The sequence below is a fragment of the Muntiacus reevesi genome, chromosome 3 (genome assembly GCF_963930625.1).
Source record: "Muntiacus reevesi chromosome 3, mMunRee1.1, whole genome shotgun sequence".
Classification (NCBI taxonomy): domain Eukaryota; kingdom Metazoa; phylum Chordata; class Mammalia; order Artiodactyla; family Cervidae; genus Muntiacus; species Muntiacus reevesi.
Window position 1 is genome coordinate 17,994,010 of NC_089251.1, and position 17,429 is coordinate 18,011,438.

The 17,429-nt window shown below is 48.9% G+C and overlaps 1 protein-coding gene across 3 annotated transcripts in view; it reads left to right on the top strand.

Annotated features, from left to right (window-relative positions):
* The first annotated feature begins 3,724 nt into the window (after positions 1–3,724).
* The window catches only part of ASAP2 (ArfGAP with SH3 domain, ankyrin repeat and PH domain 2), a 154,126-nt gene continuing 140,421 nt past the window's right edge, over positions 3,725–17,429 (top strand). For 2 of the 3 annotated variants that reach the window (XM_065928560.1, XM_065928561.1), the window contains exon 1: positions 3,725–4,185. In XM_065928560.1, the coding sequence (XP_065784632.1) occupies positions 4,060–4,185 (126 nt within the window). In that variant the 5' untranslated portion in view covers positions 3,725–4,059. Of the gene's footprint in view, positions 4,186–13,716; positions 13,764–17,429 lie in introns of those variants that run through there. The other variant, XM_065928562.1, reaches the window with a different exon arrangement.

The window sequence follows — 17,429 nt, forward strand, 5'->3', positions numbered from 1 at the left end:
CAATCGCAAAGGGTTGCTGAAAATTTCATTTTTGAGAGAAGAGTTTCTTTCCTCTTCATTAGAAATGACAAGTCTGCAACACCATGTTTCTTTTCTTAATAATACAATCCTGCAACCTCTTATCTGAAACCAACCCCTGAGGTAAGATGGGTCCGGAATTTGTCAGAGTTTTGAGAGTTAATACACCACATATACTAGCTATTCTAAGTCACGCCCAGTGAGTCTGGGGCCATACTCCATAAGCAAGTATATTTACAGTTTGCAGGAAAATACTAATATTCCGATGAAGCAAGACTGTAAATAGTCATGTCAATTTAATTTAGGTCAATTTTACTACTAAAAGTGTTGCTTTTGAACTTTAGATTTTTCAGATATTCAGAATTTTAAAGTTCTAGATAAGGGAGTATAGATAGACCTGAAATGGTTTCCCCAGAATGTTTTTCTTTTCTCCATGAATCCCCCCACCCCTCAAAAAGTGTGTGTCTATAATGTCTTCTTAGTCCACATTCAATTCTCATTTTTTTTTTATTTATTGGAAACTACTCATTCTATTAATTTCAGAGACACATTAGCTACGTTTGGTTCTGATCTTGCTTTAATTCTGGCTTTTGTGCTGGGCAAGGTTTTCTGAGATTCTCAGGGATGGCTGGCGGAATGAATTGCTTGGGTGTTCTATCACTGATGTTCTCTCTGCAGTGGACTTGGTAGGATGACTTGCTTTCCACCAGCCTTCTCATCCCTGTGTATAACACAGTGCACCTTTGCCATTTTATTTCTGCTTACTACAGGTTTTTGAGGCTTCCCTGGTGTATCAGATGGTAACGAATCCGCCTGCAATGTGGGACACCTGGATTCGCTTCCTGGGTTGGGAAGATACCCTGGAGGAGGGCAGGGCAACCCACTCCAGTATTCTTGCCTGGAGAATCCCCATGGACAGAGGAGCCTGGCGGGCTACAGTCCATGGGGTCACAAAGGGTGGGACATGACTGAGCGCCTAAGCACAGCACAGGTTTCTGTACTGAAAAATGCTATTACATTATAAAAAACAAGGACAGTAATTGCACATGAAGGGAGGATAGAGAAGAACACGAAGCTCAACTTGGTCCTTGTAGAAGAAGTTTGGCTCAGTCTGGTTAATGCCATACTAGTTGTCAAGGAAAAACACTACTTTCTTCTCTCCTTATATCCTTAAATCTGTAGCTTGATAGATATTATTCCTCTAAAAATCAAAACTTGAAAACTTACCCAGGATAAGAAAAACAACACAACTGTAGCTAGAAAGCTACCTAGGAGGGAATAGAATCCTCCTGGTGTAGATGATGTGTGTGCTCAGGCGTGTCTGACTCTTTGACACCATGAACTGTAGCCCACCAGGCTCCTTTGTCCATGGGATTTCCCAGGCAAGAATACTGTAGTGGGTTGCCATTTCCTCCTCCAAGGGATCTTCCAGACCCAGGGACTGAACCCGCATCTCTTAAGTCTCCTGCATTGGCAGGTAGATTCTTTACCACTGTGCCACCTGGAAAGCTCATAGGAGAGGGTGCATTAATATAAATTAATATCTACAGAACCTGAATTGTAGAGAGGAGCAAATAGCAGAAACTACCAAAGACACCAAAAAGGGTGAAAAAACAAAAAATAGAAGATAGAAACAGAGATACTACAGCTTTAAAAACAGTAACTTATTGCCTGGTACAGTTATAAAAGCTATCCACTAATAACAGTTATTTCAGAAAAACGAAATTTCATATGAAATGCTACTAAAATACCAAAGGCCATACATAATGTCTGACCCATGCTGCCACCTCATATAGCAAATTCTTACAAGGGAGCTTTAAAAAGATTGTTTGACTGGTCCACTGTCCTACAGAGTCAGCAGACTGCTTTGTCTCAGATATTAAATTTCCAGTGTCTCTCACACTTCCTCCTTTTCCGATGCACAAAAGGTTTTTGTACGGTTTCTCTTGGTTTTGCTACTGGCAGCTACAGAAGGCACACCAAATGCTTGGTGTAGTGTTATGGGGTGGGATTTTATTTGACCAGTGTCTTCAGAACTCCTGGATTAAAAAAAAAATTTTTTTAATTAGAGTATGAAAGTGTTAGTTGCCCAGTTGTGGCTCAGTCCTGTAAACTCTTTTGCAACCCCATGGACTGTAGCCTGCCAGGCTCCTCTGTACAGGGGATTTTCCCCGCAAGAATACCGGAGTGGGTAGTATTTCCTTCTCCAGGGAAATCTTCCCCACCCAGGGATTGAACTGAGGTCTCCTGCATTGTATGCAGATTCTTTACTGTCTGAGCCACCAGGGAAACCTTATTAAAGTATAGTTGATTTAACATGTTGTGTTAATTTCTGCTATAAGGTAAAGTCAATCAGTTATACATATATTCGCTCTTTTTTAGATTCTATTCCCATATCCATATAGGTTATTACAGAGTATTGAAAAGTTTCCTATGCTATATACAGTAGGTTATTGGTTATGTACTTTATATACAGTAGGCTCCTCTGTCCCCATGAGATTTTCCAGGCAAGAATACTGGAGTAGGTTGCCATTTCCTTCTCCACGGATTTTCCTGGCCCAGGGATTGAACCCGAGTCTCCTGCATTGGCGGGTGGATTCCTTACCACTGAGCCCCACCTGGGAAGCCCACAGTATTTCCCAATTTATCCCCCCCCACCTTTTAAAAAATGATTACGATCCTTCCCTTAAGAGTTATTCAATGGAAATCTGTACTAATTCAAACTCTTTACTGGACCCATTATGTATAAGTCTCGTCCCCTTTTGTTGCATGTTCTGGCTGAAATCATAAGAAAAAGCTCCTTCTCCTGGTTCTGTCTTACTCCCCACCCTGGGCCCCTCTACTTTTCCCAGAAGCCCCATTTCAGCGTATTCTTACCTGCCTAGAGTGAGTTCTGGCCTAGTACCTCGAAACTATTTCTAACTAACCGAGAACGACCCAGGACGGCAGGAACACGGACAGGTACCAGGGGTCCTGTGAGCCCTCGGAGGAAGCGCCCCGACTTGGATCTGAACCCCAGTGGGCCCCTCACTGTACTCTCGGGAGCACCGTTCTGTCTTCCGTGTTAAACGAATAACCACCTCTTTACATGCCTCACAAGGTTGGGAGGACTGGGTGACTCCATGGTCGTTTCTCATTACCGTCACCGAACCCCCAAACTGGCTGGCGGGGGGCGCGTCGTCCTGTAGGGGGCGAGCTCCTCCCACACTTTCTCGCGCGCCCGGACGGGCATCCCCGGAGGCTCGGGGGTGGGGGACGGCCAAGAAGGGAATCCACTCCTGGGATCCACTCCTGGGGTGGGGCGGGGACGGGGCAGGGGGAAGCCCGTGCGCCGCCCGGGAGGTGTCCAGAGCACCCCGCGCGCGAGTCCGGGCGCGGGGCGGGAGGGGGGCCCGGGACTCGCCAGGGAGGTCTGTCTGGTCGGCCCGGCCGGGGCGCGCCATGGAACCCCGGCGCGCGCAGCTGGGCGCCCGAACGCCGAGACAATGCGGCGCGCGGCGGCGGGCGAGCAGCTCGGCGGGCCCGGGGCGCGCGCCGCCTTCCTTCCTGCAGGCTCGGCTTCCCGGCGGCGGCGGCGGCGGCGGCGAGCGCGCGGATTGGCGGCCCGGCCCTCCGCGCCGCCCCGCCCAGCGCCCGGCCGGCCGCCGCCCCCCGGCCCGGGCCCGCCCCTCTCTCCGCGGGAGTCGCTCGGGGCCCGCGGCTGGCTGGCGGGCACTTCCCGCCGGCTGTGCGCCTCCGCTTCGGGGACCGATCGCGAGCGCAGGCGGCGGCGGCGGCGGACGGACGGACGGACGGACGGACGGGCCGCGCCCGAGCTGCGCGGCGCTGCGCGCGCGCGGCCCCTGCTCCCGCCGCCCGGCCCCGCGGGCGGCCCGCCCGCGCCCTGCGGCGGCTCGTGCGGCTCCCGCGGCGGCGGCCCGCGCCCCGGCGCCTCCCTTTGTCCGCGGGGCGGCAGGCGGCGTCCGGGCGGTCGATCGGAGCCCGCGCAAAGCGGCTGAGGCGGCGGCTGCCCCGCGGCCGCCCGCCTGCCGCGCCGAGGCGATGCCGGACCAGATCTCCGTGTCGGAATTCGTGGCTGAGACCCATGAGGACTACAAGGCGCCCACGGCCTCGAGCTTCACCACGCGCACAGCGCAGTGCCGGAACACCGTGGCGGCCATCGAGGAGGTGAGCAGCGCCCGCGGGCCTCGCGGGGCGGCCGGGGGCGGCTCCGGCCGCAGGTAGCGCCGCGCCCGGGTGCGTCCCCGCCCCCGCCTGCCCCCGCCCGTCCCCTCCCGGGCCCGGCTCCGGCATCCCGGGAAAAAGTTTCTTTCCCTCGGAATCCGGACGCGGCCGGGCGATCCCTGCCCGAAACAGAAGCCCTTTGTTCCAGGAGAAGGCTGCTGCTGCCAGGCTACCTTGGGCCTTTTTAAGACCACCCCCCCGCCCCTTCCTTCCCCAGCACCCCCCGCGGGGCCCCGGGCCGGACGGTTCATATCCCGTCCCCCTTGCCCGCGCCCAGCCAACTTTGGCCCGGGAGTCGGGGCGGTGGTGAGCGGGGAGCCCCCACCCTGGCCGTCGCGGCGGGGTCATCGGCTCGCCAGCGGGTCCCCGGCGCCCCCCCTCTCCCCCCGTCCCCAGCTTGGGGAATTGCCCGGGTGCCCAGCCTGCCCGGCGCGGCGCTCTGTGCCCGGGGCCCCGCTCTGCCGGACTCGAGGGCCGGTCCGGGGGACCCCGGCTGCCCAGGGAAGGTGTGCGCACCTTTAGCCAGGGAGGCCCGCCCGGTCCCGCAGCGCGCCCGGGGAGGAGTGCGGGGAGCCGGGCTTCTGATACGAAGGACTTTGCTCCCCTCCTCTCCCCAGCCCCACCACCCCGGGATGTGTGTGTCTTACCTGATCGCACCCCCCGGACGCCTCCCTTCCTCATCAGCCTGGAAAAGGCCTGATTTTAGGCAAGGTGCAGAGTCATCGTCTGCTGCTAACTGGGAAGCCCTCCACGTCCTGGGCGAGCGCACTTAGGACCAGCAGGCTTAGGTGACGGTCAGAACGGCCTGCTACCGAAGGGCAGGGTTTGGGAGACCAGGGCCACTGCTGACTGTGGTTTGGGGCTTTTTCTCGCTTCTCTGCCCTCATTTACCCTTATCTATCAGACGGGACGAGCGGTGCATCCTTTCCAGGGTGGTGATGAGAGTCAGAGAGAACTGTGTGTCAAGTGCTTGGTTTATACTAAATAGGTATATACTAAAGGTAACTGGTTTACAAGCCCTACGGTGCCGCTGTTGAATCGATGATCACCTTCTTTTCCACCACAATGTCAAGGTACATTCTTGAAATGGGGTATGGTAGGTATTTTAGAAGGAGAGGACTGGGCCTGAGTGAGTGAAGGGAGGTCACCAGTAGAGCTTAATTAAGCGATGGCATTCAGTTTTTTTGCCCACTTGAACAAAGCAGCTGCTGTTAGGAACTGCTTGGGAAAAAATAAATCCAGAATGTTTTCCCTTAATGAAAAAAAATTTCCTTTGTAGGCATTAACAGTCAATAATAGGCTAAATGAAAAGCAGCAGATTCAGCATTCTGAATGTTTTAAGTGTAGTAAGGGCATCCTCCCCTCCGTCCTTCCTTGCCCTCCCCCCCTTTTTTTTTTGGTGGAAGAGAGCTGCATGTAAACGTTTTGCAGTGAGCTGTGTGATCCCACATCACTTAATTCTACTCTTATTAGCAAGCCTTCAAAATGATGCCTTCAAATTAGGCTGGTGGGGGATGAGTGTCAGAAGTTTCTTCAGAAGTGCTGGTTGAAAAGCAAGAAAAAAATTTTTGCAGTGTTTTGAAAATACATCATTAATAATGTTTACTGACTGGTTGCAACCCAAAAGGTAGCTGAGTATGTTTTCAGGGAAGGGAGCTTTTATACACTATGCCTTAAAAAGAATGCTTAATTGTGTTTAAAGTTCTGTTTCTTTTCCCTACTGCACTTTGTCGGTTAAATATTATTAACACTGGCAGATGTTGGGAGGCTAGGCAAATAGGAGTTGCTATTAAAATTGGCATACCCTTTCGTGATTAATGTTAGTTTGCGGTGTGTAGTTCCAAAGCTGTTTTAGTGTGCTGGGCAGATTACCCTAGAGCTCAGTTACTGAGTGGATGAAAGAGAGACCAGATTTGGTCATTTTATTTAACTGCAGGCTTGCTCCATGTTGCGTCTAAGAACACACACGAATTGGTTAAAAATCTCAAAAAAAAAAAAAAAAAAAATTACAGTTCTGTCTCACTTTAAGCAGATCCAGTACACATACTGAGATGATGCCACATGTGAGCTTACATTTATGAGAGAACTGAATTGGGAACAGTTTTATTTAACAAGTATGTCTTCATATTTTGATTTTAACCAAGCATGTGCTCTTCCTGCAGACAGTGGTTATTGGGACAGAGTTACTCATTTCACAGAAATAAATATAAAATTTGCAAGTCCATGGTCCTATGTTTAAACATAGGTGTCACTGAATTAGTAAACTAATTTTGAACCGAGTAACCTTTGTGTATCTGTTATTTCCAGGATAGGCTATGTCTGCTAAAAATCATCCTACAACTGAAGTGTACTTTTTCTTTGATATGCGTGCCTGTAGTTGGACTATCCTACCCGGTACTATGAACCTCTCATCTGTTGCATTTATTTCTCATTCTCGTGTTACACGTGAGGAAGTTGACGCTTAGAGATGTTAATTTGCTCAAGGTTATAGAGCTAGTAAGTTGAAGAGCTGGAGCTTGAACTTGGCTCCATGCTGTTTTCAGAAAGGATGCTACTGTTTGTTACTTTCAGTAAGGCTGAATTCTCTAAATGGCTCTTTTGTCAGATTGTCCAAGTTCAGATTCCACCACTGACCAGTTGTGTGAACTTGGATGAGATGACTAATGTTTTCTCATTTTCCTTGATGTTAGTCTGTATAACAATACCTGTCTGCCTTGGAGAGGTGAGAGGGTTTTAATGAGATAGTCCACAACGCAGTACCTGGTAGACAACCAGTGTAATGCATGCTAACTGCTTTAACAGTTTGTATTATAATTAATCCATAGAACCTGATGCAGATATTTGGCCCCAAGATGAGATTTACATGGGTGGGTTGATGTGGCCTAGGAGAGTAGGGGGAAAGGAATGGTTGAATGAGTAAGTGAATGGAAAGCTACTACATGTCTGTTAACCATTGCTTTTTAACTGGTTTGTTATTTTGGCAGCAGGTCAGCACAGCAGTGTTTTAAAATTTTCACTTGGTGATCTCTTGGTGAAGTAATTGTTTTGCACAGTTTTAGCCAAGTCTGGTGCTTCAATTGGGATCTGCCCTGTGTTTTGGGAAATAATGGAAAAAATCAGTAGTGACTGAATCTGAAAACCCTCCCCTCTACTGTTTGTGGGAGTTTTATTGCTGTCTCACGTTCTTTGAGTCTCTGAGCCCTTTGAAATATTCTCAGAATAGGGAAAAGTTGTACATGTATGTGAAATGTTCATAGTTAGACCCTCCTTTAAAGCATCAGCCACTCTGTCGTGCTCATTTGGCTTTGTCAGATACATAGTTTTAAAAATAAATTTGATGTTGACTTGTAAGTATTAAAATTTAATCTGCTTCCTTCCGGGCCATAGTTCTCCACTCTGTTGTCCTTGGTTGCCTTGGAAATCTCATTGCTGTCACAAGCACAGGGTTCTAACTGCAGGGAGAGAAGGAGCATCTGGACTGCCCGGACTCCCGGGGGCCTTGCTGTCCTTGGGGCCAGATGCCCCTCCCAGCAGCTATTAGTGGGAACCCGACCTGTGTACTTTTTAGGCAAGAGTATGGTTCTAAACCATAACCCTGTGTGATTTGTTTGAAAAACACCTCCTCCAAATAGCAGATTAATGGATTTTAGATTTATTGTTGGGTTTCCCTGATGGCTCAGATGATAAAGAATCTGCCTGCAATGCAGGAGACCCAGGTTTGATCTCTCGAGTTGGAAAGATCCCTGGAGAAGGGAATGGCTACCCACTCCAGTATTCTTGCCTGGAGAATCCCACGGACAGAGAAGCCTGGTAGGCTACAGTCCATGGGGTCGCAGAGTTGGAAACGACTGACTGAAAGGACATCACCTACTTGCCCAGTCCATTCTTATTTTCAGAAATGAGCCTGTATGGATAGACAGGACCACCGTAAAAAAAAAAATAGACATATATGTTTGTTTATGTGGCTGCGTCGGGTCTTACTTGCGGCAGGTGGGATCTTTGCTGTGGCCCTCTGACTCTCTGACTGTATTGCGCTGCCTCCAGAGCCTAGGTGCTCAGTAATTGTGGCTCAGGGGCTTAGTTGCTCCATGGCATGTGGGATCTTTGTTCCCTGGTCAGAGTTCAAACCTGTCTCCCCTGCACTGCACAAGGCAGATTCTTAACCACTGGACCATCAGGGAAGCCCCAGGGCCGCCTTTTTATGCTGTGTTCTGTAATCTGGACATAGGTGTCTGGAAATCTTGGAGTGATTTGAGAGAATGATCTCTGCTTACGAGATTCCCATTCTCCGCACCCCACCCCCCCCAATTGCCCCTTCAATTTGTCCCTTTCTTGTGATTAACAGCTAAAATACTAATGCCTTCCTGGTGGGGTTTCAGGCCTGTCCCTCGTTCAATTTTTAGTAAGTGCTTGCTGTGTGCCAGGTGATGGGAAGAGAGTTCCCAGGAGGAATGTGTTCTATCTTTGAAGCAGCCTGCAGCTGAGTGGGAGAGACAGCCATCCTATAAACAAATCAGTGCAGTAAAACATGGTTAGGCTGGTGACCACAAGATTGTCCAAAATCCTGGATGCCCAGGGATGCCAGGGGTCAGGTGTGTCTGGGGCCATGGATAGGACAGCCTTGCATGATGGCGTGGGATCAAGTCTTGAAGTCAAGATAGTCATCTGTAGGTACTAAGCTGTCTCAATAGAGCCTTTTGTATTTGTCTCCCTGCCTTAGGTAAATATTGACCCACTCCTGAGGTGGTGGCCATCTAGGCCTCTGGTTGAATTTTCATAGCCAATCCACAGCACTGCTCAGACCACGAATTTGGAATAATCCCTGATTCTTACCCTCCCCATTCCCAGGCCCTGATGCCTTTCTTCATGGAGCACATTCATTCTAGATCTGCACTGTACAGTTTGTTGTTGTTCAGTTGCTCATTCGTGTCCGACTCTCTGTGACCCCATGGACTGCAGCACATCAGGCTTCCCTGTTCTTCACCATCTCCTTGAGTTTGCTCACACTCGTGTCCATTGAGTCGGTGGTGCCATCCAACCATCTCATCCTCTATCGTCCCCTTTTCCTCCTGCCCTCGATCTTTCCCAGCATCAGAGTCTTTTCCAATAAGTCCATTCTTCTCTTCAGGTGGCCAAAATATTGGAGTTTCAGCTTCATCATCAGTCCTTCTAGGGAATATTCAGGGTTGATTTCCTTGAAAATTGACTGGCTTGATCTTGTTGCAGTTCAAGGGACTCTCAAGAGTCTTCTCCAACACCACAGTTAGAAAGCCTCAGTTCTTTGGCGTTCAGCTTTCTTCATGGTCCAACCCTCACATCTGTACATGACTACTGGAAAAACCATAGCTTTGACTAGACAGACGTTTTTCAGCAAAATGATGTCTGTGGTTTTGAATACACTGTCTAGGTTTGTCATAACTTTCCTTTCAAGGAGCAAGCGTCTTTTAATTTCATGACTGCAGTCACCATCCACAGTGGTTTTGGAGCCCAAGAAAATAAAATCTCATTCCTTCCACATTTTTCCCTAGTGTTTGCCATGAAGTGATGGGATTCAGTTCAATTCAGTCGCTCAGTCGTATCAGACTCTTTGCGACCCCATGAACTGCAGCACGTCAGGCCTCCCTGTCCATCACCAACTCCTGGAGTCCACCCAAACCCATGTCCATCGAGTCGGTGATGCCATCCAATCATCTCATCCTCTGTCGTCCCCTTCTCCTCCTGCCCTCAATCTTTCCCAACATCAGGGTCTTTTCAAATGAATCAGCTCTTAGCATCAGGTGGCCAAAGTATTATAGTTTCAGCTTCAACATCAGTCCTTCCAATGAACACCCAGGACTGATCTCCTTTAGGATGGACTGGTTGGATCTCTTTGCAATCCAGGGACTCTCAAGAGTGACTAGTGATGGTTAATTTTAGGCAGTATCCAACATGGCAGCCTGAAATCAAGCATTCAGTTTCTTGGCTGCCCCAGCCACACTTCAAGTGCTAATAAGCACATGTGCATTGGACAGTGTAGGTTTAGAACATTTTCGTCATCACAGAAAGTTCTGCCGGACAATGCTTTTTAGACGCTTTCAACTCAGCAGGGTCTACTGATAGCTGCATCGGCATCACCTAGAAGTTTGTTAGAAACGCAGACTGTCAGAGCCCACCTTAGGCCTTGGAATCAGAATCTATGGTTTCCCAAGATCCCCAGGTGCATTCTGTACTCGTTAAGGTTTGAGAAATGCCATTCTCACCGTGACGGACAGTAGAATCACTTGCAGGGAGGGAGGAGGTTGTAGAATAGAGAGATGCCTGGCCCGCTCCATGAAATTCCGACTTTATTAGTTAGGGTGGGTCCTGAAGCACTGGCATTTTCTAAAGCCACCCCCTAAATGGGGTTGATGATCACTGCAGTAAAGTAATGTAAATGCCCAGGTAGTGACAAGTGGTAAATTACACAGGATACAGGAATAGAATGAGACTCTGAAGAGCAGGAAACTGAAATCAGGAGAGGCCTCTCTGAAGAGGTGGCATTACAGCAGAGCCCAGGGCGCAGTGAGGAGCCAGGGAGGAGCAGCCTGTGAAAAGGCCCCGTGATGGGGGTGACTCAGCCATCCTGGAGGAGAGGAGGGGTGAGGGTGGGGGCCGGCAGGCCAGATCACAGGAGACCTTGGCGATGTTGGGAAGGAGCTGGGTTTTGTTCTCATGTGGTGGGAAGCCGTTGGAGGGTTTGATCTGATTTACATTATTGATATTTCAGGGTAGTCGTTCCAGGCAGGATAGACAGTCAGGGCAGGAGAGAAAAGAGGGAGATTGGTGGGGGCTGGGGGTCTTCCCGGCAGGCGGATGCAGGGGAGGGCGATGAGAGTCCGATGGAGACCCTCTGTGCTGACGGTCCTGGTGTGCGCTGGGGCGAGCTGAACAGAACAGGGTCCCTGTCCCAGTGGAGGCAGAGGCCAGGCTCCGGCCCCGGAAGAGTGGACCTCCTAGTGTCCTCCTGGCGAAGCTGACACCCCGGTGTCGGCGGGTGGAGGCCCGCGGTGCTGCTCAGCACAGCTTGCTCTGAAAGTTGTGTTGGAACCAAGGCTGGAAGTTCATTTGGTTTTCCGCAGACACAGGTCAGAGAAGGGAGAGAGGACGCAGAGTTGCGTGGACAGGGTGTTTACTTCCGTCCTCTTATTTGTAGGCAGATGTAGCCCGTGACACTTTTTTAGCGGTGTCAGATGCCTGGGTCACTGTTCCCATTCAGCTCCCCAAACACTCTTCTTTCCACTAAAAAAGAGGTGGTGAATTCACCTCCTCTCCTGCCACAATAGGAACCCACCTGCTTTGCTTATACTTTCTCTGTGTCATATGGCCTTCAGGTGGTTGCTAGGGTCCTTCCAGGTACTTTGTACCATTATGGTTTTATCATATGGATGATGTGGAGTAGATGAACCAGAGCTGGAATGCTGGAGCTGTGTTTTCATTTGTATTTGGTTGTGTTGGGTCTCCTGATTCGTAAATAGGCCTGGGCACCTACCAGGGTGTTGTCACTGTGGGGTGCAGTGACGTAAAAGCGAGCAGGACCAGCTCCTTCCCCTAAAGCTCTTATTTTCTCAGTCTTTTGTGTGCAGTTAGTGTTTATCCCTTCAGCACTTCTTTTGTGCTGTGGACCCTCTGGAACTCTGGTGAAGATATTTCAGAAAGATGTTTTAATGCATCGAATAAAATTGAACCCAGGTCTGCTGCATTGCAGGCGGATTCTTTACTGTGTCTTAGCCACCAGGGAAGCCCAAGAATACCGGAGTGGGTAGCCTATCCCTTCTCCAGGGGATCTTCCCAACCCAGGAATCAAAGCGGGGTCTCCTGCATTGCAGGAGGATTGATTACCAGCTGAGCTATGGGTCCCCACATACAGTCTTAAACGGGACCAGATATATTGAAATACAGTTAAAAAAATATTTGAAAAAAATCTATAATACTAATATATATTTCTTTACTAATGCATTGAATATCAAGATCTGGTTGGTTGTGGGTCCAATAAATACTTTAATTTTGAGGTCCTGATGAATGTAAGCAATGTGGGGAGCTATTTTTAACGACTCTAAAACTATATTAAGTCTTCTTTTTGGAGTCACAGGTACTGCTGATGTTACCATGGTGTGTTGCTTACATTCATAATTGAGGGAAGTGCTAAATTTTAGTTGGGGGCTAATGAAATATAGATTTAATTCTTTTTTCCAATCCCAGCTCTCTGAATTCAGACTAAGAATTCCAGGCTTGACAAGATTATTTTAGTTGATTGTCTTTTGGAGTGAGTGAGTGAGTGACTGTGTAAACGTGTTGTTTAAACAAGCCTCGTGATTATTACAGTGTCATGGTCATGAATTGGTTCTTAGAGTTCAGCAGAGAGGGGTGACACCCTGAGCCTGTGTTACAATCATCGAGTAGTAAAGGTGCTTAGAGGAACTAGGGGTGGAGGGTAAAGCTTTCAGTTGTGGTTGGACAGCCATGCTCTCTGCATTTTTTTCAAGGTCAGGGCAGTTTCTCATGTGATCCCACGTCAGTTTATACCCTCATGCATGCCTTGGAGTTCAGTGACACTATGAATTGCATTTATGAGTCCTGTAGTTAGGACCCTGAGCTGGGCTGCTCAGTTCTCCTATTTTTACCTTTCTTGTTTTTCTGGTTTGTCATCTGCTGTCCTTAACTCTGAAGGGCAGGCTTGGGTGTGAAGTGATAGATTTATAGGTACCTTCGGCCCAGAATTCTAAGGGGAGACTTGGACTTCTGCCTTCTTCTCGGTGAGGGTAACGTATTTGAAACGATGCTGTTGTTGCATGAGTGTGTTTGGGTTGTCTACAGCATAACTGAAATGTTACTGTCAGTCCCTGTTTTTTTTTTTCTTTTCTCTTGCCTCTTAGCACTTATTGGATGCTTACAGTATGCCAGGCTTGCTTTAAATTTTTTACACATATTAACTCTTAACTTGTTCAATGATTACAAAAATCCTGTAAGGTCTCTGGAACCTAAACCACTTTACCAGGAGCACAGAGCTAGGAAGTGGTGGAGCCAGGATTCAAATGCAAGCATTTTGACATGCGAGTCTCCGCTCCTGTAGCCTCCAGCTGCCTCTGTGGAGCCTGGCCTGGAAAACGCTGTCTGTGTTGATGCTTCTGTGATTATCTGGCGCGACCTCTCTCTTGCTGTCCAGTTTAGTACCACGCACCTGCGGCCTTCCTTGAGTGGGTGCTTCTGGGGAATGCTTGCTGCCTCTCTGCCTCCTCTGTCTGTGTTGCCCCCCAAATGGTTCTTCTTTACTCCCTTCACTGCTTTGCTGACATGCCCAGCCCTGCAGAGCTTGGTGGCCCTGGGCACTGCTCACACCCTGGCAGGAGGCCTGCCCTACTAACGGGATTATCATCTCTCTGCTCCAGCTGAAGATGGCTCTGTCAATATGATTTTATACGCAGATGCTGGCAATCAAAGTCCTTGGCTGGTGAAGACAGTTCCCGCAAATGATGAATTGCCTTGACTTTTAGGATTCCAGCCAGGTAAACCCGATTTGAGGGCCTCTTTCCCTAGTTTCCTAGAAATCACAATCTTAATAGAGTTTTGTTGTTGTTGTTGTTGTTTTAATTTTTTAACACCAATGGCTGACATTTCTTTGAGCACTAATTCTGTGTTAAGGGCCGTGCTGTGTTGTAAATGGAAGGTTTTGATGATTGAATCCTTTCACTTGGCCTGTCTGGTGTAGATCCTGTTACCTCTGTTTTATAGTTGAAGACACCAAAGCTCAGACAAGTGCCGTGACTACAGGTAGCCAGCGTGCCCCACAGTTAGCAGATGATGGAACCAGGAACCCCAGCCACGCCGAGATCAGCCTGTGTGCTTAAGACTGTTTTCCTGTTGGTCCTTTAATGCCTCCCTGCTGGGCTCCTGCTGGCATTTCTGTTGCTGGTAAAGATCCCTCTTATGGGTGTTTCTCTGGGCTTCAGTCATGCAGGTTGATAGTCGTCCACCTTCTGCAGGTGGGTCTCCACTGTCGATGCCGTTGAGGTGAGATTGCCTGGGCAGGGTTGTCAGACTCTAACCCCTGGGGAGGTGCTTCACATCCGAGGTGTTTATTAAGCGGCCTTGCCTGCTTTGGAGTGAGTTAGGACACATCCCCCCACCCCCAGAGCTGAGCACACTGTCACAGCTGCTTGCAGAGGACTCCAGAGCCACGCAGGCAGTGACCAGTCCACGCAGTGTCCCCCCGGTGTCAGCAGATGTGTGCTTGGAGAGCGACCACTGCAGGGTCACAGATGGGACTTGTCTAGGCCGACTGAGTACCCTGCTGGCAGTCAGGGAACTCTGGGGAGATTCTGAGGGGAAGCGAGAGTGTTCAGTCCCTGTACTGTGTCTGTTCCTCTGCTAGCCCTGATCTGATAGCTCTCCTGGTGTTGGGCCTTGGGCAGCTGATTTCACTGGTCCAGCCTCAGTGGCCTCGGTGGTAAAGTGGAGGATGAATGAGATGTTTCTTAACATTGTGTCTGCAACACAGTTCACCTGCCTCTTCTTGCCTTCTTTCCTTTTCCTGACCATCTCCTCCTGTTTCTCATGGCCATTCAAATCCATACCTTTCAAGAGGTTAGAGGTGAAAATATCCCTTTTTCTACTCCCCCGTTAAACGTTCCCTCCCCCAAAACACCCCTGGAGTCGATAAGGTGGTTGGCCCAGAGGCTGGAGTTTCTTTGGGTGCATCACTAGTTTGTCTGGGACAAATGGTGCTCTGTACTTGGCCATCCCGTCTCATGAAGGGTCTTTCCAGGTGCATGCCTTGGTCTCTTGATTAGAGCGCTGTTGTGCTTGGCTTCTCTGGTGAAAAGAAACAGGACTTGCCCGTGTGGTCTCTGATTGCAAAGTCTGTTAGCGGGAGTGTCACTGTTAATGGCCTGGTTGCAGATACGTGCCTCATTCGGCCGGATGTGCCGTGGTACCTGGGAGTTTTCCAGTCCATGGCCAGGCCTCGTCTGTCTTTGCAGCAGCGAGCTCAGAACGGTCCATTGTTTTTCCTGGTTATCCTGGCCTTTTGGCTGCTTCTTTTTGTAAGGGTCATCTTGACCTGTTCACTGTGGGGGCCCCTTGCTTCTTGACCAAAGGTAGCTGTTGAGCTTCCTGGTTTTCTTCTCATCTTGTAAGTTCTCTTGTGGTTTTTTCTTTTGTGGCCAGTAGGAATGAGGTGTGTTTACTCCTTGGGCTGTTGGGTTGTCAGAGCCTGCAGCTTTTGTTTGCCCTGGTAGTAGCTCGCCAGGCCACAGGCTTTTCTCATGGGGAAGAGGTATCAGGCAGGGTGGCGCAAGGCGGAAATTGTAAGGAGGCAGAAGGCTCCCTACCTCCTCCATCTCCCTCCCCTTGCCTCCTCCACGCTATGGTTTCTTTTCCTTGGAGACCAGGTTGCTGATGCTGCCGACTAGGCGGTGTCCAAAGCTGAAAATTCTCACCTCCCTTCTTTTTTCTCCTGTGTTCTCTTGCCTGCACTCCTTTGGTGTATTTCCAGACCCCCAGGCCCTGTACATCCTTTTTAAAGCGGATTTTCCAGCCAGAGGGGACACGCAAGGGAAGATTTAGTTTGGGGTTTCAGTCTGCGACTTTCTTTCCTGGGGAGCTGCTCTTTGGTGATGACATTTCACGGTGGCCTCCTTTCCTACCACCCTGCCTCCTCTCAGTTTTCCAGGAACTGGGTTTATTGTTCTGTCTTTTAAAAATGATTTATTGTCTTCTGTAACAGTGTGGAAGGAGCTTAATTTTTTGAAGTGCACCGTCTTCTTCTTTATGGCCAGAGCAAAGTAAAGGTTTGATTGATCTTATGACACAGTTGCTTTAGTCATAGCTAATGTGAAGTCTCTTAAGGGCTTCTGTTTTATTTGCTCTTTTTAATTTATGAACCTCCTTGCATCCCTGAGCATCTGTGCACAAAGCCAGCGAGGCCTGGGGTGTCACATTCAGGGCTTTATTCCTGCCCCTGACGTACTGCGAGCTGGTAGAGCGTTCTGACAGTTGGTTAGGTTTTGGGTTGAATTAGGGAGTAGCAGTGTCAGCAGATGAGTGTTTCAGGAATTTGTTACTGGTTTTCCCAAGGAAAATGTACTGTTAGGTTGAATAATTAAAGCCAGTGGTAGACGTGTGTTAGAAGGTAAATAGAAGAAAAAGCTGTTGTCAGTAGCAGCTGGAACAACCATCTTGTTTCTCTGTAGGTCAGGGTCATCCTCAGGGTTCTCAAAAAGGCCAAGTAGTGAAATAGAAATAACAGGGACCAGCACTCAACAGCTGAGACCAGTGGAAGGGAGGAAGAGAGAACACTGGACTCACTCAGAGTGCGGGGCTACTCCTTCTCTAGGGATCCCCAAGGTTTCTCCCCGCTCAGCAGCAGGTCTAACAAGAGTTCCAGTTGGTGCTGTCTGCCCTGATGGGCAGGGAGGCCTGTGATCCTTTGAGGGGCGTTTGCACGAGGATGGTTTTTGAGCTTTGCTGTGTAATTTTGATGACTTTTAGTTCACTGAGAAAATTCACTTACATGGAACAACTCCTTCCTTTAGTGTTAGTCCGAATGCGGCATTTAGGACATCTTTCAGGATGGGGTTTGGGCCATGGCAGAATGACATGGAATCAGTCTCTGGGTCACACAGGCTTTCGTGGGGACAACCCTGGGCTCTTAGATGTCTGCTGTTAAGGAGCATGCGGTTTGCTATCAGACCTCAGAGTATCTTGGCATTTCCTTCTCGGGGGCAAGGGAGCTTCGGAATCCACAGTCAGGCCTGCTCTTAGTTTTCCTGTTGGACCATCCTGCCAGATCCTGAGAGTGCCTCAGGTTAAGTGTCTCTTCTCTTTGAATCCTCGGAGTCCCAGCTGCTTCCCCGCCCATGGTTCTCAGAAATTGTCTGTTGAGTGTGAAGGTCCAGATAATCTTTGTTTTTGTGATTTTATATCTTGACCTTCAAGTGGCTTGCTGTATGTTTAGAAATAAATTTGTTTTGATTTGCACAATCAAGATTGTCATGTTATCCTTTGAAACAGGTAAATCTCTGTAAGAATTATCAAAATCTCTCTCTAAAGCACCCTGATATCGATTTTCTTCATTCAAAAATATCTCTTTTATTCTGTAAAATCTTCCCTAACATCCCTCGTCTATCAGAACTTTCTTCTCTTTTTGAAAAATAATTTTTTAAATTTTATTT